Source organism: Prionailurus viverrinus, chromosome B1 (assembly GCF_022837055.1).
Source record: "Prionailurus viverrinus isolate Anna chromosome B1, UM_Priviv_1.0, whole genome shotgun sequence".
In the NCBI taxonomy this organism is placed as follows: Eukaryota; Metazoa; Chordata; class Mammalia; order Carnivora; family Felidae; genus Prionailurus; species Prionailurus viverrinus.
Window position 1 is genome coordinate 35735731 of NC_062564.1, and position 22598 is coordinate 35758328.

General features: G+C 39.4%; 1 protein-coding gene across 5 annotated transcripts in view; it reads right to left on the bottom strand.

The window, feature by feature from the left end:
* Positions 1–22598, bottom strand: part of PIWIL2 (piwi like RNA-mediated gene silencing 2) — a 75766-nt gene that overhangs the window by 41125 nt on the left and 12043 nt on the right. For 4 of the 5 annotated variants that reach the window (XM_047857585.1, XM_047857582.1, XM_047857583.1 and 1 more), the window contains exons 11-19: positions 14015–14203; positions 13336–13420; positions 12378–12467; positions 10788–10928; positions 5693–5806; positions 4813–5001; positions 2625–2726; positions 1680–1796; positions 1006–1094 (exon numbers count right to left, since the gene is read on the bottom strand). In XM_047857585.1, coding sequence (XP_047713541.1) covers positions 1006–1094; positions 1680–1796; positions 2625–2726; positions 4813–5001; positions 5693–5806; positions 10788–10928; positions 12378–12467; positions 13336–13420; positions 14015–14203 — 1116 coding nt within the window. The remainder of the gene's footprint in view (positions 1–1005; positions 1095–1679; positions 1797–2624; positions 2727–4812; positions 5002–5692; positions 5807–10787; positions 10929–12377; positions 12468–13335; positions 13421–14014; positions 14204–22598) is intronic. The other variant, XM_047857586.1, reaches the window with a different exon arrangement.

A 22598-nucleotide genomic window follows, 5' to 3' on the forward strand; every position in this document is an offset into this window, starting at 1 on the left:
AATGCATTTATGTTACAGATAAAAACATACGTTAATATGAGAAAAGATATATATGTAAGTCATACACAGAATGTAAAAATATAGGCATAATTGTGGCATTTGATACAAAACTGCTTCCAACTGAAAAAATTTCAGATATCCACCAACAGAGGACTAGTTAAATAGTGTTCTGGCATACAATAAATTCCATGCAGCAGTTAAAAAGAATTGGTTGTGGGCGCCTGGGTGGCGCAGTCGGTTGAGCGTCCGACTTCAGCCAGGTCACGATCTCGCGGTCCGTGAGTTCGAGCCCCGCGTCAGGCTCTGGGCTGATGGCTCAGAGCCTGGAGCCTGTTTCCGATTCTGTGTCTCCCTCTCTCTCTGCCCCTCCCCCATTCATGCTCTGTCTCTCTCTGTCCCAAAAATAAATAAACGTTGAAAAAAAAAAATTAAAAAAAAAAAAAAAGAATTGGTTGAGATTCTTTGTATTGATATGTGAAGATATCTGCAATATACAATTTAAGTACATAAAACAAGTTAAGAAATAGTATACATAGCAATATGCCATTTTGTAAACATACATGCACCACCTATACGTGTTACTATGCACATAAGTGAGAATTTGAAAAGTATATATACTTCAAACCTTTGGTGGTGGTCAATAAAAGATGGTCCACGAGGAACCTTCACTTTCTAAATTCCTGCAGGTATCTGCATGAACAGGTCTTGTTTTTAATCAGAACAAACAAAAAATCCCTCATTCCTAGGGGGAAAAAACACCAAGACAGAGCCCCTATTCTGAAGAAGACCAGACCACATTTGAGGCAACAAACTTACAGACCTGACAAGCTTGCTAACAGACTGCATAAACTAATAGAAAGATAAAGGAGAAAATAGAGTTTAGTATTCTTTTCTAAAGTATACTTTTACTATAATACAAAATATTCAAAAAGTATTTGCTGGATTTACAATAAGATTAGGCATCAAAATGAGGTAACCAAACAAAATGGAACTGAGTAGACTTACAGATTGATGCTTGCAACAAAGCCAACCACGGAGCGCATGCCTCGGTTGGGGTCATGGTAAACATCCATCCCAATCACCATTAATTGTTTCTGGGTTTGAAAACAAAAAACAAACCAGAAAAACCAAGCAATCCATCACCCCATCTTCAATTATTATCTGAACCCCAAAAGCAACATATGAAAATGAATTCTGGAGGAAGAAAGAGACTGTAATCAACTTGACATTTTTTTAAACACTATGAATAAGTCAGAGATCTAGAACAAGGATCAGCATGCTTTTCCTGTAAAGGACCGTACAGTAAATAACACTGGGCTTTGTGAGCCACAGTCTCTGTAGGAACTACTCAATTTTGTCTGTCATTACAACACAAGAGCAGCCACAGTTAGTCTGTAAAGAAGTATAGCTATACTCCAATAAAACTCATTTAAGGACAATGAAAATGGAATGTCATATAATTTTCATGTGTCAGAAAATATCAGTCTTATTTTTATTGGTTTCAACTAAGGTTATAGAAACCATTCTCAGCACGTGGGCTACACAAAAGCAGGCCATGAACCATTTAGACCACTAAGCATGGAGAATAAGGATAACTCTATGAGGAAAACTAGGAAAATAGCTAGGTAGGAGTCTCTGGAGAGCTAAATTGAACGAAGAAACATCTCAGCATCACTCACCAGAGGAATATCCACTCCCCAGAGCTCACCACCCAATTTACAATTAATCTGAAGTAAAATTTTCTGGGCCACACTCCGAAGCCTGGTTGGCTGACCAATGGTTCGAACATTGATGACCTATAATAAAGGGGTGTGGAGAAAGGGGACACTATAAGCCTGTCAGACAATATAAACAATCCTGAAGTAAACACTACATTTGTTTAAGACACCCCAGTTAGCAGGCAATACACTATGCATGACTAGCTCTAATTCTAGGATTTCTATGTAGGCATGCACGCGCATACACAACACACAACAAAACAAAAAGACAACCAAAACCCAAAAACTTTCAAAAGGATCTCACACAGAATAAATTAAACAAACAAACAAACAAACCTACTTAGGATTAACAGCTTTCCCCTTTCAGAGTGAAGCCTATACTCTCAGAACCCAGTCATGTGAAACCACCCAGCAGCTCACTGTCTGAACCAGCAAGAGTACTCATTTGTGGATATGAAGGCAGTATTTATTTACAAAGAGCCTCTGCTTTTCACCAGGTTACTCTAATAAGGGGAACTTTCCACCAGAAGGGTTACACATGATGGCTTCTAATAGTAACTTCAGTTTTTGAACATCTGTACCCCTCTTTTCAAAAAAAAAAAAAAAAAAAAAATTTTTTTTTTTTTAACGTTTATTTATTTTTGGGACAGAGAGAGACGACAGAGCATGAATGGGGGAGGGGCAGAGAGAGAGGGAGACACAGAATTGGAAACAGGCTCCAGGCTCTGAGCCATCAGCCCAGAGCCTGACGCGGGGCTCGAACTCATGGACCGCAAGATCGTGACCTGGCTGAAGCCGGACGCTTAACCGACTGCGCCACCCAGGCGCCCCTGTACCCCTCTTTTCAAAACCTCAAGGGAGGTTATAGAGTTTCCACGTATGCCTCCTGCCTAGCTCTCCACTCACCTGTGAGGGCACAGGAGCCTGCACACAGCACAGCTTTTTAATAGCCCCATAGAGATCGTCACGTGTTCCCATGATGATGCAAACAACCATCTGTATCTTCCTCTTGAAGAGATAAAATACATATAAGTCAGGCTTTGGAAGTCGCAGGGGACCTTGATGGGACTCCAGCTGTGGGCAGTCTAAGAGCCTGTGAAATCATAGGACCTTTAAGGCAAAAGGGACTGAAACAAAGAGGGTAGACACTCCAACCCCGAACAGGTCCTTGAACCTTTGCTGGATTCAGGGCTTCTTTGTAGAAATACGGGATAGAATACCATAAATTATCTAGAGGTGGCCCTGACTACCTGGGTTCTTCCTTAGGAAAATTAAGATGCCTGAACAAGGCAGGCTGGAAAATTTGCAAAGATTACTTTTTAGTTGCTGCTTTCAATTCCCTAGAATGCTTTTACCACTCTCTTCAGTAAACCAAGCACCTTATTACATTCATACCACAAAACTGAGCAAACATGGAATGCAATACCACAAGAAAAGATTCAGAGCCAAGTACAAAGAAATGAAGCTACTGCCAAATCTGTAAGTGGCTTTTCCTAACTTCCTGGTTAGGAGAGAGAATGATATTGCCAGCAGCATATCTCATATAAACATCTGTGATCCCTCACCATTTAAGAGATCCAACACTGGAAACAGAGGATCTTTCAGCATAAATAAAGAAAAGTAGCACTGAAGGGAAATGAAAGTGCCAATCCTTTACGCCAGAAACAGCTATTAATGGTAAATCAATAATATATTATTCCAAATCAAGATTAGTGTTAGATTAAGACTTCTCAGAGAACACACGTTCCAGCAATCACATCAAAGAACTTCTGAAGTCACGTAGAACACAGGCTGCACACTGGGAGCCTATGGGTTGGATCTATCAAACACATGTAGCTTTTTAGTCCCTGCAATGAGTTACATGTTTTTTTTTTAATTAACATTTAAACATATGGAGGGGCACACACATACAAATCCAGATTTTTTGCTTCTACTGAAAAACAAATAAATCAAAAATTAATTTGATAATGCTGGGCTTTTATCTGCAGTCATGGGGTTGATTACTCTCTTAAGTTCACTATAGTCCCCTCCTAGCCCACTACACTTGTGTTTCTCATCTGGCTCCTGCAGACATGTGTGGGATAATAAATAAATAATAATAATAAATTAATGAGTAAATAATAAAAAAAATAATAAAATATAATAAAACAGCATGCCCTAAAGATGACAAAGAAACAGTAAGACCAAGATGAGTTAAGTTTGGTAAACATGAATGAAACTTCTATCCATGCTGCATGAAAACTGTTGGAAGTACACTCTTCTAAAGAGAACATGAACAAGTATGAGATTGGGGAGTTGATGCACTACACTGGGCAATTCTTCTGAAAGCACAGCAGAATTATCAATGATCAGGCTCAGGGGGTAGCCATGGCAGAGTACAACTAGCATGGGGAACCAGAAGGAAATTACAAAGACAGAATATGAGGGTGCTGCTCTGGGTGATAACCCAGAGTTGGGGATCAGAGAGATCCCAGAAAAATCTAATTCCAGTACTGATCTCACAACAATGGACTCTTCAAGTCAAAGACTAATTACTTCCCAAAACATTTGCTCTGCTTTTGTTCCTTAAGTTTCTTCCTCCGTTTTGTGTGCAAACAGGTAAGAACCGCAGGCTTGAACTACTGAGTTATGAGTGCTATGACCTGCTCAGCTGCAGCGCTCACAATCAGCTATCAGGACCGAGCTGATGGCCCAGGTGCCAAGTTCATTGCCAGAGCAATTCAAATCTTAAGCCAGACCAGACCGTGACAGTGCAGTACTGAATTGTGCAAAATGGCACTGGGCCCAAAAAGTTGCTTTCTGAGCACAACATGTTCTATACAGATAACGAACTAAAGTTAAGTCAGCTATTCTCTCCGTCAATTACGTGAAAAAAGAACACCAGAGTGAGAGAGACTACTGCCAACATAGGATGAGAGAATCAATTAACCAAAGGGCATGAAGACTACTTGGTATAGTATTTCATGTGTACCTGAGTAAGACACAGATTTCTGGGCATCATAAACAGCAGACTGATAAGCAAGAGAATTTAAAATCAAGTATGCAAGTATTTTAAAACAAGCATTCTACTCATATACTCAAATTAGTTTATTACCTCAACTCCTAGCATGGATTGAATGGTTCTGACATAGGTCTCAATTCGATCATCCTTTAGTTCAACCCAGGCTGGTGGGCTCAGGCGCATACCAATGGGGCCAGCTATCTTTTCCAACATATTAACCAGTTCTCGGGCCTGATCCATTGCTCTCTTTGGGTAAAACAGTGCCCAGAAATGCATGGGGACCTAGGAATAACCACAAGCTATTTTTAGCACTTCCCACAACTTAAACACTCCAAACTCACACCCAGGAGATATTAGTCTAGAGAAAAAACTGCTTTTAATTCTCTCTTGCTTGAGTCCTTTTTGATCTAATTTCTATAACTAACATAGTTGTGGGTGATAAGTAAACTGTGGCATACTCCCACAGTGGAACACTGTACACTTGTAAGTATACTTTTCCTTTAAATATATTTCAATAAAAAGTTTTAGAAACAGATGTACTTTATGCATGGCCAAAAAGACCACATTAGCCAAAAACATTTAAAAATACTGATACACAATTTTGTTCTTCAGTTCTCTTGGTGGGAGACTGTTTTAATTACTTCTTTCATGGATAAAAACATCTTCAAGGAACTCCCAGGGAAAATCCAGGAAGATAAAGGAAAATAAATGGGAGACTGGGTATTAGGCTTGCACTACATGAATTACCATAGCAATCTATTTCCTTTTCCTAAGTCTATGGCCAACCAAAGTGCTTCCCTCTAACAACTCATCAATTTGCTCTATTTGAAGGACCCCTGTTTAGCAGATAATTCAGGATGGGAATTCAGTTGGTACTCTCCCTCAAAAAGAAGACACTGAATCATTCCTGCTTTCTAATTTCCATATTTTTAGTAATACTGGTCCTCTCTTCACCACCTTAAAAGTCACTTACAGTCAAGATGGAAAGGTCTCTGGTTACTTCCTTAATCCAGTTTAGTTCCTGAGATGTGATAAATGAAGTATTTCTTAAGTTAATTCTTTCCATTGGCAGAACACGTCCTTCAATCTATAACAGAAAACAAAGGACACATGACATGAGTCATTTGCAAACACTAATTTAAGAAAAAACACTGACGCTGTTCTCTCTTGGGCCTTGTCAACTCCACTGTATAGACCTGTTCCTGTTATAACCCCTGAGAATGGCACAAAAATGAAACTGCTAGCAATGAGTCCAGGTCAATAAAACCCTGGACAAATACAGGTAAAATTTTTATAGGCAAGGCTTTTTAATTATTGAAGTTTCCAACATGGTCTCCCAAAACAAGGATTAGAAAGCATTATCTCTTTAGAAGTAGACAATGCATATAAAACAACTATAATTTCAAGATAAATAGGAATATAATCTTTAAAAATATTTTAAGGGACAAATTGCAAGTAGAAAATTAAAAGTAAAATTTCTTTTTTTAAAAAGAATTCTTCTAAAGTTTATTTTGAGAGAGCGAGCGAGCAAGCACGCACACATATGTGCAGGGCAGAAAGAAAGGGAGGCAGAATCCCACGCAGGCTCCACACTGTCAGTGCAGAGCCTGATGTGGGGCTTGAATTCACAAACTATGAGATCATGACTTGAGCCAAAACTAGACGCTTAACCAACTGAGCCATCCAGGTGCCGAAAAGTAAAATTTCTCAATAAGGCTGAACATAAACTATACCTACTATAATACTCTAAAAAGAAAAGCAGGCAGGAAAAGACATAAATATAATGAAAGAACAAATTAAAGTTAGGAATAAGTCAATCAGATCTAAATATCCAAACACAGGAAAATAATTTAGTTGATATAACAGCATAATGAATTATTTTGCCAACATTGAAATCACTTTTTTTCTATAATTTATTTTTTATAATCTACATCCAAGTTAGTTAGCACATGGTGCAACAATGATTTCAGGAGTAGATTCCTTAACTCCCTTACCCATTTAGCCCATCCCTCCTCCCAAAACCCCTCCAGCAACCCTCTGTTTTTTCTCTATATTTAAGAGTCTCTTATGTTTTGTCCCCCTCCCTGTTTTTATATTATTTTTGCTTCCCTTCCCTTATGTTCATCTGTTCTGTGTCTTAAAGTCCTCACATGAGTGAAATCATGTATTTGTCTATGACTAACCTTGCTTAGCATAATACCCTCTAGTTCCATCCACGTAGCTGCAAATGGCAAGATTTCATTCTTTTTGATTGCCGAGTAATACTCCATTGTGTGTGTGTGTGTGTGTGTGTGTGTATGTACACCATTGTGTATACAATGTGTGTGTGTATATATGTATATATATATATACATATATATATATATATACACATATATATATACCACATCTTCTTTATCCATTCATCCATCGATGGACATTTGGGCTCTTTCCATACTTTGGCTGTTGCTGATAGTGCTGCTATAAACATTGGGGTGCATGTGTCCCTTTGAAACAGCATACCTGTATCCCTTGGATAAATACCTAGTAGTGCAATTGCTGAGTAGTAGGGTAGTTCTATTTTTAATTTTTTGAGGAACCTCCATACTCTTTTCCAGACCGGCGGCACCAGTCTGCAGCCCCTTTGTAACAACAGGTAATATGATCCTGTTTTTACAAAAAAATAAATAGTAATGTATGCATCATAAAAATTGAGTCTGGGGCGCTCAGGTGGCTCAGTCAGTTAAGCATCTGACTTTGGCTCAGGTCATGATCTCAAGGTTCATAGGTTCAAGCCCTGCATTGGGCTCTGTACTGGCAGTGCAGAGCCTACTTAGGATTCTCTCTCTCCCTCTCTCTGCCTGCACCCCCACCGCTTGCGCTCTCAAAATAAACTAAAAAAAAAAAAAAAAAAAATTGAATGCATCTACACTTAGTGGTGATTATCTCTGGGGATGTGTAATTACAGAGGATTTTTACTTTCTATGATCTCTACCATTTGCTTATTAAAAAATAACAGAGGTGGGGCACCTGAGTGGCTCAATTGGTTGAGCATCTGACTTTGGCACAGGATCTCACAATCCGTGGGTTTGAGCCCTACATTGGGCTCAGAGCCTGGAGCCTGCTTCGGATTCTGTCTCTCCATCTCTCTCTGTCTCTCCCCTGCTTGCACTCTGTCTCTCTCTCCCAAAAATAAATGAACATTAAAAAAATTTTAATACAGGGGCGCCTGGGTGGCGCAGTCGGTTAAGTGTCCGACTTCAGCCAGGTCACGATCTCGCGGTCCGGGAGTTCGAGCCCCGCATCAGGCTCTGGGCTGATGGCTCAGAGCCTGGAGCCTGTTTCCGATTCTGTGTCTCCCTCTCTCTCTGCCCCTCCCCCCGTTCATGCTCTGTCTCTCTCTGTCCCAAAAATAAATTAACGTTGAAAAAAAAAAAATTAAAAAAAAAAAATTTTAATACAAAAAAGTAGTAACAGGGGCGCCTGGGTGGATCAGTTAAGCATCTGACTCCGGCTCAGGTCATGGTCTCACAGTTCGTGAGTTCAAGCCCCACATCAGGCTCTGTGCTGATAGCTCAGAACAGAGCCAGCCTCAGATTCTGTGTCTCCCTCTCTACCCCTCCCCTGCTTACACACTCTCTCTCTCTCCCAAAAATAAAAAACATAAAAAATTAAAAAAAATATATCTTATTTCATCTATAATCAAAAGAAATTTCAATGATTTAATTACCATTATCAAAATCTAACATAAAGAATAACAATGCCCATATTAGCAGGAGTGTAAGGAATCAAACTCATGATATGAAAGTAAAAACTTGAACCTTAAACCTTGAAACTTGAGCCTAGAAGGCAACTGGCAATATACAACAAAAGCACTAAAAACGTAAGTGTCCCCTGACCTAATAATTCCACTTCCATAAATTTGACTATGAAAATAAACATGTAAAAAGATTCAGTTACAAGGCTCTTCACTGAATAACTATTTCTAACAGAAAAATACTAAATTCAATTTGAATGTAAAAGAAAAGGAAATTGTTAATAAACTATCTGGCAGCCATTAAAATATTCAGAAAAATATTAAATGACATGGAAAAACTGAGGGGAAAAAAGGAAACGATATGAATACATGCTATGTGTGAGTGTGCGTAAGCATGTAAGCATGCACATACATACACACACACAAATCCAATGAAGGTTATGTACCAAAATGTTAAGAGTAGTTATCCTGATACAGCAAGATGAACTTTTTTCTTCTTTGGTTTATGTTTTCTATGTCTTCAAATTGACACTTAATAACATGAAAACATGTTCAGGATATAATATTAAATGAAAAAGAAGATATAAAACCATACACAATATAATCACAACTTTGTAAGAAAAAGATTTATTCTCACAGAAAAATGTGTAGGGAAAGGAAATACACCAAAGTATATTTTATGTTATTTTGTTATGTTATTTATTTATTTATTTTTTTTTTGAGAGAGAACATGTGTGAACAGAGGAGGGGCAGAGAGAGAGAAGGAGAGAAAGAGAAGCTTAAGTAGGATCCACGCTCAGCTCAGTACAGAGCCCGACACAAGGCTTGATCCCACAACTTCGAGACCATGACCTGAGCCGAAATAAAGAGCTGGACACTTAACAAACTGAGCTACCCAGGTGCCCCTGAAGTTATCTTTTATAAATATCTAAAATAAGTCACCGAGATATCATCTTTGGATGACGAAATTACTGATGTTTTTATTTCTTTATATTTTCTAAAATTTCAAATTTTCCTTATTCACTATCCATTACTTTTATTAAAACAGAGAAAAAGAAATTAAAAAAAATTTTTTTAACATTTCTTTATTTTTAAGAGAGAGAAGAGTGTGAGCAGAGGAGGGGCAGAGAGAAAGGGAGACACAGAATCTGAAGCAGGCTCCATCCAGGCTCCAAGCTGTTAGCACAGAGCCCGATGTGGGGCTCGAACTGTGAGATCATGACCTGAGCTGAAGTTGGACGCTTAACTGATTAAGCCACCCAGGCACCCCGAGAAAAAGAAATTTTTAACAAGGAGTCAATTAAAAATGCAAAAGAATTACAGAAAAGACAGAATTAATTATTTTGGTATAATCTCGAAAGCAGGTGAAAAATAATAACGGCTAATGTTTACTGAGCACCTGCTATATGTCACATATTATACGAAAGATGGTACCATTTAAGTTTTTATAATTCAATCATTATCCTCATTTTACAGATAAAGAAACTACAATATGCTATGCAATTTGTTCAAAGTAATTAAGATGGCAAGTGGTAGAGCTGAGATTCAAAGCCAAATAAAGTTTTTTTTTAATGTTTATTTTTGACAGAGAGAGAGAGAGAGACAGAGGGGGGAGCTGCAGAGAGAGAGGGAGACACAGAAGCCAAAGCAGGCTCCAGGCTCTGAGCTGTCAGCACAGAGCCTGACGTGGGACTTGAACCCACGAACCCTGAGATCCTGACCCAAGCCACAGTTGGATGCCCAACCGACTGAGCCACCCAGGCGCCCTCAGATTCAAAGACAAATAAGCAGATACTGAAGGCCAAGGACTCTACCATCTCATGCTGCCTCTGCCCTACGGATCACGCTGCATAAAATACAACATAGCAGATTCCAGCAAACCGCAGGTAGAAAGGGCTGTAAGAAAATTCGATTGTGTAAGACTAAGACTCTCTATGCCTACAGAAAGCATGACAATAGTATATTCAAAGAATCACAAGTTACTTCTTGGAGAAGAAAAAAAAAAGAAAAGGACATACAGAACCTTAAGAATTATTTGGGTTGGAAACCTGAAAATGAGGTAAATTTTAAGTCAATATTCCTTGTGCCATCTGCCTGACTAAAAATTAACACCTCGGAGCCCTGGGAAATATAGAAGAAAAATCTGTAAGAGCTAGTAGCAAATTAAGATAAGGAAATTCATATATTATGACTAGGACCCAAAAAAAGTATAATAATAAAGCAAAACTCCAAAATAAAGATAAGGTAGGGAGCTATCAGCCAGTTTCATTCATTAAGCTCTTAAAATTGCTGGTCAATGCTGGTTCCTACTCCACTACATCCTCCAGTTCACCTTATGTACATCCTTCTGGAGACAGAGTCCCCAGCGTGCCAATTCATTGCTAGCTGTCTCATTCTTCGAAATTCTCTGCAGCAAGCATTCCAAAGCATTATGGTGCTGTTTGGGGCTCAGGTTGATCTGCTGGGTTAAATCCTAAATAGAATTAAGACAGAGATAATGTTATAAGTATTACTTTCTCCAACATGAAGTTAAACCCCAATGTGTCTAAAACATTTCCAAAAGAAAACCTCTTTCCCATTGAAATCTGTAGAATTTTCAAATACCTCCAAGGATTTTAATAAACATCTGTCAGGAATGTGAATGAGGTCTACAGTTAAAATTTTAACCATAAAAGAATTTGAAATGTTATTGTTTCTTTCTCCCATATGACCTTATCTCTTTCTCAAAGCCAGGTTCTGAATTTAAAATTCCTAAGAAAGTCTATGAAACAGGAGCAAAGGGGGCTTGATTATACCTATTTAATATTTTGGAAAATTATGGGGGAAAGCGTTCTGTACCCAGCACAGAGTCAAACATAACAGAATGGAAAATCACATCCAGTCTTAATCTTCATGTCATACTACAGAGCACTATATTTAATGTCACCATAAGACACTTTTTGTCCAATGTTTCAACGATAATAGGTGCTTTCTAAATGTTATTGTTGAATGAATATCTATCTAGAAGGTGTATATGAAGACTATCACATAAGTGAGTTCTTTATTTTTCTGAGACCAAAGAACAGTACAGTTGTTCCCTGCGAGGCAGTCATTAGCACCAGTCAACGTGGCTACACAGATAGCTCTGTGATCATAAAATCATTAGGTGACTGAGCCTTGTAAGGAAGGAGCCTTGACCTATGTAAGAAACAGAGAAGGAACAAAACTAAACATGAAAGAAATCTCTTACAAGAATGTTAAGCTTCACTTCAGGCTCTTGACGATGTTACTGAAAATAGTCTGTGGCATTGGAGACAGGAATGGATCCAAGGGTAACACAGACAAGGGCTGAAAAAGTGAGGCAGCACAGTAGTTCAAGCGTGGAAAGTCCCAAGCGTTGCAGACAGAGTGGAGGCAAAGCACTCTGGCTCTGGATTCATGCTGCTGCGCACGTCTCTGCTTCTCAGCTATTTCCTACAGGGGCTGAGCCTGACACCTCCTGGACACTCCAAGCCCCAAGATAAACTTTTATCCTTTCACGTCAGCCTCTGACTTGTGGATTGCCTTTTGCTACATTATCTCCTCCACTCCTTCAAATAGACTGAAGGCTTGTAGCAATGCTAGAAAAACTCAGTGCTCTCAAAAAACCTCTTATGATCATATGACTAGCTTATAGTCATCTATTTGATTGGTTAGGGTTAAAACAGAGATACTTGTTTCCTTTTACCTTATAATCCAATCATTCCATTGTTCTAACACTCTTCAAAAGGGAAATCTGATCAGCTTTTTCATAGCGTGTGGGAAGGGACATTGGATCATGTTTTATAGAAAGGAGAACTGGAGCCTGGAAGAACAGACCTACCCAGGTGATGCCACAAGCCTGCCCAGGTCTAGCTCAAGCTGCTATCAAAAAGGACTTCCATTCAACATGGGCAGTTCTCACCTTCATGGCTCTGAAGTCCTTCTTCATCTTCTCAGGGATTCCAGTCATGAATGAAAGCTCAGGCAGCAGCAGGATTTCGCCTTTCAGCAGCTTTGAAGAGAGAACGGAAAGCAAAAATAAGGAAGTAGAAGATTGTCTTGTTCCCGTGACCTGACAGACATGCCATGCTCATGGCTGGGCCTGCAGGGACATAACTGGCACACTAGGGAACATAAAACCCCAAAGAGGGCAATGAAACACTGCAAGTATTTTACCCTTTTCCCTTCAGTCACAATACTTTGAGCCTGTTGTATTAGGTAAAGGGAAAAAAAAATATTTTTTAATGTTTGTTTATTTTTGATACAGAGAGAGAGTACAACCAAGGGAAGGGCAGAGAGAGAGGGAGACATAGAATCCGAAGCAGGTTCCAGGCTCCAAGCTGTCAGCACAGAGCCCCATGTTTGAACCCAAGCTTGAACCCATGAACCATGAGATCATGACATGAGCCAAAGTCAGAACCCTAACCAACTGAGCCACCCAGGCACCCTGGTAAAGGGGAAAATACTGATATGGTAAAAAAGAAAGGAAAAACTAGAAGAAAACAATCTGTCCCTCTTGGGCCTCCATACAAGCTAAGGTGATACCTCCATCTCATCTAACCCATTGATTTTCAGCTTTCTCACCTAAGACCGAGGAATCAGTATCAAGGCACTTTCCCCTGGCCCCTAGCCCTGTTTGTTAAATGTCTACAACTTTCCTAATGGATGCAGTGCTCTAATCTTTAGCAGCAAATTCTTTCTTCCTTAACCTAACTTGTTCATATGGATACTTAGCTCCTCACTACGGGGGCTTCAAAAGCAAGTCCTAGCCATGCACAGCATTCCCCAACCACATTGTAACTCTGCTCCAGGGTCCCCAGCACCATGGATGAAGATGAAGAACTTAAGCTGGAAGTACAAATCTGACACTCCCCACTCACCATCCCTTGGTTATTCTGTCTCTCACTGGGCCTGTGGATCAGCAGTGGCTGGTCCTCTTCCTTAATTGTGATCCCATAGTTTTTGCTAGAATAGGGCAGAGGCAGGAAAACATTTCAGAAGCAGCATCACTACTCTTAACAGCAACACAGTCTGACTCTCTTAACTAGCACTGAGGCACACAATTTGCATAATACCCTTGTCAAGAATCCACTAGAAACTCATTATAGCGTATTTATAGCTGGAAAAGGCAGGCTCAAGTTAACACTGCAATTAAATGGAGGAGAAATTGTCTAATAGTCCAGGGAAAAATTTGCTTAAAACTGTATCAGGTTGAAGGCTTGGGCAACTGGAAAGGCAAAATGATAGTCAAATGATTAATGACTCGAATTTCATCTCTCCAACCAGACTTCTAAACCAGCAAAAGAAATATAATTCAAAGCCCTGGCTTTAATTTATAAACTAACTTCCAAATGCACTAAAGAAATGAAATTGTAAGGGTAGCATATTCAAATCAAATCCCACAAACAAACTCATTCAACCTTAGGTGTATTACCAATCCAATTATTTTAAAAGTGTCCTGCTGTTTGCTACTATGGAACTCAATATCCTGCAATAGAATGGTAGATTACATTCCACACCCTCCCAAAGGCACAGGCCCAGTCAGTCTCTTCTTTCCACCTGTAGTATTCCAAGAATGTGATCTCCTTCCCATCAGACATTGTGAAGCTATCTTTTGGTGTCTTATTCCAATCCACATCATCAATGCGATAGGTACGATTGTTGTATCGGGTTATAACAATATTGCCAACCAGAAGCTTAGTGCACTCATCCTGGAAGTTTTCTTTGTTCTGCTGATACATGGCATGCCTTTGGAAAGAGACAAAAGACTGTTCATCATATTTGTACATGCAGAGCACAATGAAAAGGATAGGGGATGCAAGTAAGTACCTCAGGGATATGATCACAGCTATATAGCACCAGAAGGCTCCAGTTGTCTCTTTAAAGAGATAGGACTCTCATCTCTTTTCTTTAACATTACCAAAAAAATCAAAATCAATAAAAAATAGTGAAAAGGTAAAAGTCAAAAACAGCAACTACAAATTAGTAAAATTCATAGTTTGCCTTCAAAAAGGGTATTTATTCAAACAAATCAAACAAAATAATTATTCTGTATCATCATTATTAGGATAGTCTACAGTGGAACAACAAAACATTCTTTCAACTATATTTGCCCTTTTGAGCTAATGGAAAGGATTACAAATACCTATCATTATACAGCACTGGTGAAGATGCTGAAGATGCAGATAAGCAGACTCACCATAGGCAAATGTACCCTCAAGGTAACCTCTAAACAATGCGGTGAACAAGCCCAACACAGGTAACTCACAGGAAGCATGTGTGAATATGCCCAGGGAGTCCAGGAAAGTTTACAGAGGCAGCTGATACTTGAAGAAGCAATCTGCCAAGCAGAAATGCCAGGGGGCAGAGGAATGAGTGACACTCCAGGCAGAGGCAGCAGTATGCAGGGGACAAGCAGGGATCTGGGGATGGGGAGGACAAGGAGGTGGAACAGGGACAGAAGATGGTAAGCACAGGCTGAAGATAGGCAGGGACCAGATGTGAATGTCCTTGTAAGTCAAAGATCGGAGCTTGGACTTTGTTCTGTGGGTCAGTGTCACCCAGGGTATATTCTTCAGAAACACTGGTCCCTTGAGAAGTTGTGAGAAGTGTGGAAAAGGTTGTACAATCAAAAAAGCTGAGTCCATTCTGCATATTATAAGCCCTGCATAGAGATTCACTGCATACATTAGCATATCAGGCTACTAAAGAAACATACTTAGCTTGATTTACCTCCAATGTATTTAACCAGATTCCTCCCACCTTTTTCCTTTTTACCTCACAGAATGAACATTCAGTTCATTACCACTCTGGATAATTAGTGTCCTGCAGAACTCTCCCCAAGAAAGACTATAGTAAGTGATGAAAATCAGACACCTGAAGCAGTTCAACATTGATGACAGACCCAGAGCCAAAATGCCTGGGTTCAAATCTTGCATCTTACACTTACTAGCCTATGAAACTTTTGAGCGAGTTACTGCTCTTTGTGCCTTGGTTTCCTCATGTGAAAGTGGGTCAGTGAAAGAACCTAACTCATAGTGTTGTTGAGAGAACACAATGACTTTATATAAATGAAGCGTTGAGAACAGTGCCTAGCACAGATAATAGAACTGTGTTAAGTGCTTGCAAATATTATCTCCATCATTGCCATTAGTGCTTGATACATGCCGGATGCAGAGTGTGTGTGTGTGTGTGTGTGGCGCCTTATTCTGTCTGCTAGGTTAAATACAGAGGAGAGATGGCTACAAACACAGTTTGCTATATATATGTAGCTGTGGAAGTCAAAAGTAACCACTAGTATACAATCTATATTCAAACACTTTTTAAGCTATAATTTATTTTCAAAATCTTCCATGACAGTTTTTAATATTCTCTCACCAAAGCCCATTCCCCTAATCATTGTCTTTTGCATTAGAAAAGGTAGGTGGAAGATGTGGAAGAGGGAGGCCCAATCAAGAAAAAGCTAAAAATGGACTGAGGAAGGCAGGAGATAAAGAATATAGACCTATATCTTGTTACTCCAATATTCAACATTGAAAAGTAGATAAAAATCAATGATTTTTAACTGTACTATTTTACTCTGAGTTCTCTACTGAGATTAAAATAAAAAATTAAAAAAAAAATCATGCTGAAAAGAAAGCAGACCAAATAACAAAAAAACAAAAAATGAGTCTATGCCATATAATTCTACTTACAATTTCTAGAAAATTCTAGAAAATGCAAACTGATCTCTAGTGGCAGAAACCAGATCAGTGCTTGCTGCCCATGGTGGGTAGAGAGAGGTCTGAAACAGACATGAGTAAATTTTGAGTGGGAAATGGGTATGTTCATGATCTTCACTGCGATGTTTCATAGGTATGTAAGTATAGTAAAACTCATCAAATTGTATACTTTAAATGTATAAGGTTGATTGTGTCCACTGTGCCCTACTAAATCTGAAAAAAGAAAAAACAGAATAGAGTAAGACCCAAATGAGACTGGAATATACATTAGGATTGAGTGTCCAGTGATCACTAGTGGCATTTCAAGTTAGTGAGGGGAAATAGATCCTTAAAAAATGGATAAGAACACTTGCTAATCATTTACAAAATAAATTCTTATTAAGTTAATGTTAATGTGTAAGAAATTAAGTAATAAAAGTAGATGATAACAAACATTCACATCCTCCTGAAAATTAAAAAAGAAATCATCACAAACTTTGGAAAAGATAATTTTGTAGTCACAGTAACCAGTAGCCATAAAATCCAGTTTAAAAAAAATTTTTTTAAGTTTTTTTTGGGAGAGAGAGAGAGAGAGAGAGAGAGAGAGAGAGAGAGGCAGAGGGGGAGAGAGAGAGGGAGAAAAAGAAAATCCCAAGCAGGCTCCGCACTGTCAAAGCAGAGCCTGACGTGGGGGTTGAACTCAAGAACCCTGAGATCGTGACCTGAGCAGAAGTCGGATGCTTAACATATTGAGTCACCCAGGTGTCCCTAAAAACACTTTTTTAAATGTTTATTTATTTTTGAGGGGGGGGGGGTAAGTAGGGGAGGGGCAGAGAGAGAGAGAATCCCAAGCAGGCTCTGCACTATCAGCACGAACATGAACCGTGAGATCACGACCTGAGCTTAAGTCAGACAGATGCTCCACCGACTGAGCTACCCAGGCACCCCCATAAGATCCAGTTTTAATACATCTGTATCAAGTCACCTCTTGCAAGCTATCTAACCAATGTCAACCCCTTGTTTCTATACACTGAGGAACGCCTTAATCCAATAAGCATCCCACAGAGTACTAATCAATCAACAATAGACTGCCTGAGCAACCACTTTCTACTGCTTGCCCCTCTGCAAGACTGCCGTCCTGAACTCCATACCTCTCCAATACTCTATGTAAGGTCAGCAGTCTCTTTTTACTTCAATAAGCAGGAACTCAGCCTTTTCTTTATTTCAGATAAAACAGAAGTCTCATCATTCTTTGGCAATTCTGAAGGTTTCACCAAGGTAACTATGGAAGCTCTTCCTCAGCAACACTCCAGGAGTTTCAGACCAACAGATGCACTCACTGGGCCTTTTGTGCTTAACTCTATTTGTCCACCAGATCTGCTGCAGTGAGTCAATCCCAACAACAAGCTGAGCTCTGACTAGTTTCATTAGGCTTTGGTTGCCTAATGACCTTTCAGGTTAGAAGTCATTGTTTGGCAATCCCTATCAAAATAATGCCAGCATTCTTCACAGAACTAGAACAAACAATCCTAAAATTTGTATGGAATCAGAAAAGCCCCTGAATAGCCAAAATAATCCTAAAAAGAAAATCAAGCCTGGAGGCACCACAATTCCAGACTTTAACCTATATTACAAAGTTATAATCATCAAGATAGTATGGTACTGGTACAAAAACAGACACGTAAACCAATGGAAAAGAATAAAGAACCCAGAAATGGACCGACAAATATATGGCCAACTAATCCTTGACAAAGCAAGAAAGAATATCCACTGGAATAAAGACAGCCTCTTCAGCAAATTGTGCTGGGAAAACTGGGTAGCGACATGCAAAAGAATGAACCTCGACCACTTTCTTGCACCATACACACACACAAAACTCAAAATGTAGGAAAGACCTAACTATAAGACAGGAAGCCATCAAAATCCTAGAGAAGAAAGCAGACAAAACCTCTTTGACCTAGGCCACAGCAACTCCTTACTCAACATGTCTCTGGAGGCAAGGGAAACAAAAGCAAAAATGAACTACTGGGACTGCATCAAAATAAAAAGCTTTCGCACTGCAAAGGAAACAATCAGCAAAACTAAAAGGCAACTGATGGAATGGGAGAAGATATTTGCAAATGACATATATGATAAAAGGTTAGTATCCTCTAAAAAGAATTTATCAAACTCAACACCCAAAAAACAAGTAATCCTGTGAAGAAATGGGCAAAAGACATGAAAGACACTTTTCCAAAGAAGACATCCAGATGGCCAACTGACACATGAAAAAATGCTCAACATCACTCATCATCAGGGAAATGCAAATCAAAACCACAATGAGATACCACCTCACACCAGTCAGAATGGCTAAAATTAACAACTCGGGCGACAACAGATGTTGGCAAAGATGTGGAGAAAGAGGAACCCTTTTGCACTCTAGTGGGAATGCAAACTGTTACAGCCACTCTGGAAAACAGTATGGAGGTTCCTCAAAAGATTAAAAATAGAACTACCCTATGACCAGCAATTGCACTACTAGGTATTTCTCCAAAGGATACAAGTGTGCTGTTTTGAAGGGGCACATACACTGTTTATAGCAGCGCTATTGACAATAGTCAAAGTATGGAAAAAGCCCAACTGTCTATCAACTAATGAATGGGTAAAAAAGATTGTGATACACACACACACACACACACACACACGCACATACACACAATGGAGTACTATTCAGCAATCAAAAAGAATGAAGTCTTGCCATTTGCCAATAATGTGGAGGGAACTGGAGTGTATTATGCTAAGCGAAATTAGTCAGAGAAAGACAAATATCATATGACTTAACTCATGTGGAATTTAAAATAATGAACATAAAGGAAAGGAAGCAAAAATAATATAAAAATAGGAAGGGGGGTGCCTGGGTGGCTCAGTTGGTTAAGCGTCGGACTTCAGGTCAGGTAATGATCTTGCAATCTGTGTGCTGGAGCCCCGCGTCAGGCTCTGTGCTGACACACAGCTCAGAACCTGGAGCCTGCTTTGGATTCTGTCTCTCCCTCTCTCTCTGCCCCTCCCCGGCTCGTATTCTGTCTCTCAAAAATAAATATTTAAAAAAAAACACAGAAGGGGACAAAACATAAGAGACTCTTAAATACAGAGAACAAACTGAGGGTTGTTGGGGGGAGGATGGGGGGGAGATGGGCTAAATGGACAAGGGGTATTAAGGAGGACACTTGCTGGGATGAGCAATGAGTATTTTACGTAGGAGATGAATCACTGGATTCTACTCCTGAAATCATTATTGCACTATATGCTAACTAACTTGGATGCAAATTAAAAAAGAAAAAAAAAGTCATTGTTTGGACCCAAGTCTTTGTTTTGAAAATTATTTTTGCCATTAACTTGATTATTCTCCATTTGCTTACTTTGCTTTTGCTGTTATTTGTCTAGATGCATAAAGTCTTCTTTCATATGTTTTTGTTTTGCCCTAGATTTCCTTGTCTCTGTTAAATGTATGAGGGTGTTCTATAGAGAATGCATGGAGGCATAAACCAGATAAAGCCTCCAAACTAAGCTAATCCACTTCAGAGACATCATACTTGAAGGTCCATTAATCCAGCAACCAATTTGTAAAAAAGCAAGTGGTCACACGTTAGTTAGGAAGGCACTTCTTGTCTTGGCAATTTGTGAAAGAAGCTCACTGTGTTTATTTAGTTCAAATTCCAGGGTCAATGATAGTTGGATCACTGATCTCATGGCCCTTTCTATCTGTGCTTGGAACCTGAAATACGGTTCACAAACACACATCCTTAGACAACTTTAGTGCTTCTCTTTCTTGTTTGTCATTAAGTTTGCCTATGTCAAAGGTCTCAAACTCTGCCTGGAAGAATTTCTCCTTCCAATATAAAGGTATACTATAGTTGTTCTGATTCTGGCACTTTCCTTGATAAATGTAAAAAAATTTTTGAGTTAAAATTACAATGTCGAAAGCGCACACAGAACATTCTCCAATGTATACCATATGCTAGATCATAGAACAAACTTCAATAAATATAAAAGGATAGAAATACAATTCTGTTGTCTGGCCACAATAGAATGAAATTAGAAGTCAAAAACAGAAGAAATTCAGAAAACTCACATATATATGGAAATTAAACAACACACTCCCCTAAATAATCAATGGATCAAACAAGAAATCATAAAGGAAATTAGAAAATATTTTGAACTAGATATAAATGAAGACACAACATACCAAAATGTACGGGATACAGCTAAAGCATTACTTAGAGGGAAATTTATAGCTGTAAAAGCCTATATTAAAAACAAAAAATATCCCAAATACACTAACCTTCCACCTCAAGACACTGGAACGAGAAAAGCAAACTACACCTTAAGTATGCAAAAGGAAGGAAGTAAGAGTGGGAATTAATGAAATAAAGAACAGAAAATAAAGAAAATCAACAAAACCAAATACTGGTTTTCTGAAAAGGTCAACAACACTGACAAACTTTTAGGTAGACTACCTGTGAAAAAAGGAGACTTGGATTTCTAAAACCTGGAATTCAAGAGGGGACATCACAACTGGCTCATAGAAATAAAAAGAATTGTAAGGGAACACTTTGAACAGCAATATGCTAACAAATTAGGTCACCTAAATAAAATGAACAAACTCCTAGAAAGACACAAATTACCAAAACTGACCCAAAAATAAACAGAAAATCTGATAAATATCTAACATGTACAGAAATTGAATTAGTAATTTAAAAACTGCACACAAAGAAAAACCAAAGCCCAGATGGCTTCTCTGTTGACTTTCTACCAAGCATTCAAAAGAAAATGAATTCTAATCCTTCACAAACTCTTTCAAAAAACAGAGGAAGGGAATACTTCCCAACTCTTCCTATAAGGCCGGTATTACCAAGATATCAAAATCAGACAAAGGCCTCACAAGAAACATACAGATATTGTTTAGGAATACAGACAAAAATCCTCAACGAAATACAAGCAAACCAAATCTAGCAACATATAGAAAAAATCATACACCATGAGCAAGTAAGATGTATCCCATGAATGCAAGGTTGATTTAATATCCAAAGATCAATTAAAAAAGGATTTTTTAAATAAAATTTATTTATTCTGAGCAAGAGAGCAAGCAGGGGAGAGGCAGAGAAAGGGGAAAGGAAGGAGGGGGAGGGGGAGAGAGAGAAAGAGAGAGAGAGAGAGAGAGAGAGAGAGAAGTCTAAGCAGGTTCTGCACTGTCAACACAGAGCCTGACGTGGACTTGAACCCACGAACTGTGAGGTCATGACCTAAGCCGAAATCTAGAGTTGGACATTTAACCGACTGAGCCACCCAGGCGCCCTAAAAGCAGGATGTTTTTTAAAAAACGATCATCTCGGGATGCCTGGGTGGCTCAGTCGGTTAAGCATCTGACTTTGGCTCAGGTTATGATCTTGCGGTGAGTTCGAGCCCCGCATCGGGCTCTGTGCTGACAGCACAGAGCCTGGAGCCTGCTTCTGATTCTGTGTCTCCCTCTCTCTCTGTCCCTTCCCCTGCTCATGCTCTGTCTCTCTCTCTGTGTCAAAAATAAATAAACATTAAAAAAAAATTTTTTTTAAATGATCATCTCAATAGAAAAAGCAATTGACAAAGCCCAAGAGCCTTTCATGATAAAAACACTTCATAAACTAGGAATAAAATGGAACTTCCTCAATCTGAAAAAGGGTTTCTAAAAAAGCTCACAGAGGGGTGTCTGGGTGGCTCAGTCGGTTAAGAGTCCAACTTCGGCTCAGGTCATGATCTCACAGTTTACGGGTTCGAGCCCCGCATCAGCTCGGAGCCTGGAGCCTGCTTTGGATTCTGTGTCTCCCTCTCTCTCTCTGCCTCTCCCCTGCTCACTCTCTCCCTCCCTCTCTCAGAATAAATGAACACTGAAGGGGAAAAAATACCTCACAGATAACATACTTAATGGTGAAAGAGTAGAAAAGAAACTGACTGAGCACTACTTTCAAAATATATCCAGGGTGCACCTGGGTGGCTCAGTTGGTTAAGCTTCTGACTTTGGCTCCAGTCATGATCTCCCAGTTCATGGGTTCAAGCCCTGCATCGGGCTCTCCACTGGCAGTGTGGAGTCTGTTTGGAATTCTCTCCCTCCCTCTCTCTCTCTCTGTCTCTCTCTCTCCCCCCTCCCTCCCCCTCCCCGCCTCTCCCCCACTCACACTCTTGCTCTCAAAAATAAATAAACTTAAGTTTTAACACACACACATGAAACCAGGAGTCAACCACTTCTCACCACCTCCACTGCTGCCATCTTCATGTTGCCACTGAGACTCCTGATTGGTCACCCCACTTCTATCCCTACCCTTTTAAAAGTCTCTCCTCCGCGCAGCAATGGGAGGGATCATTTTACAACTCAAGCCACATCATGTCACTCCAGCCACAAGTCCTGCACTTCACTCAAATTAAAAGAT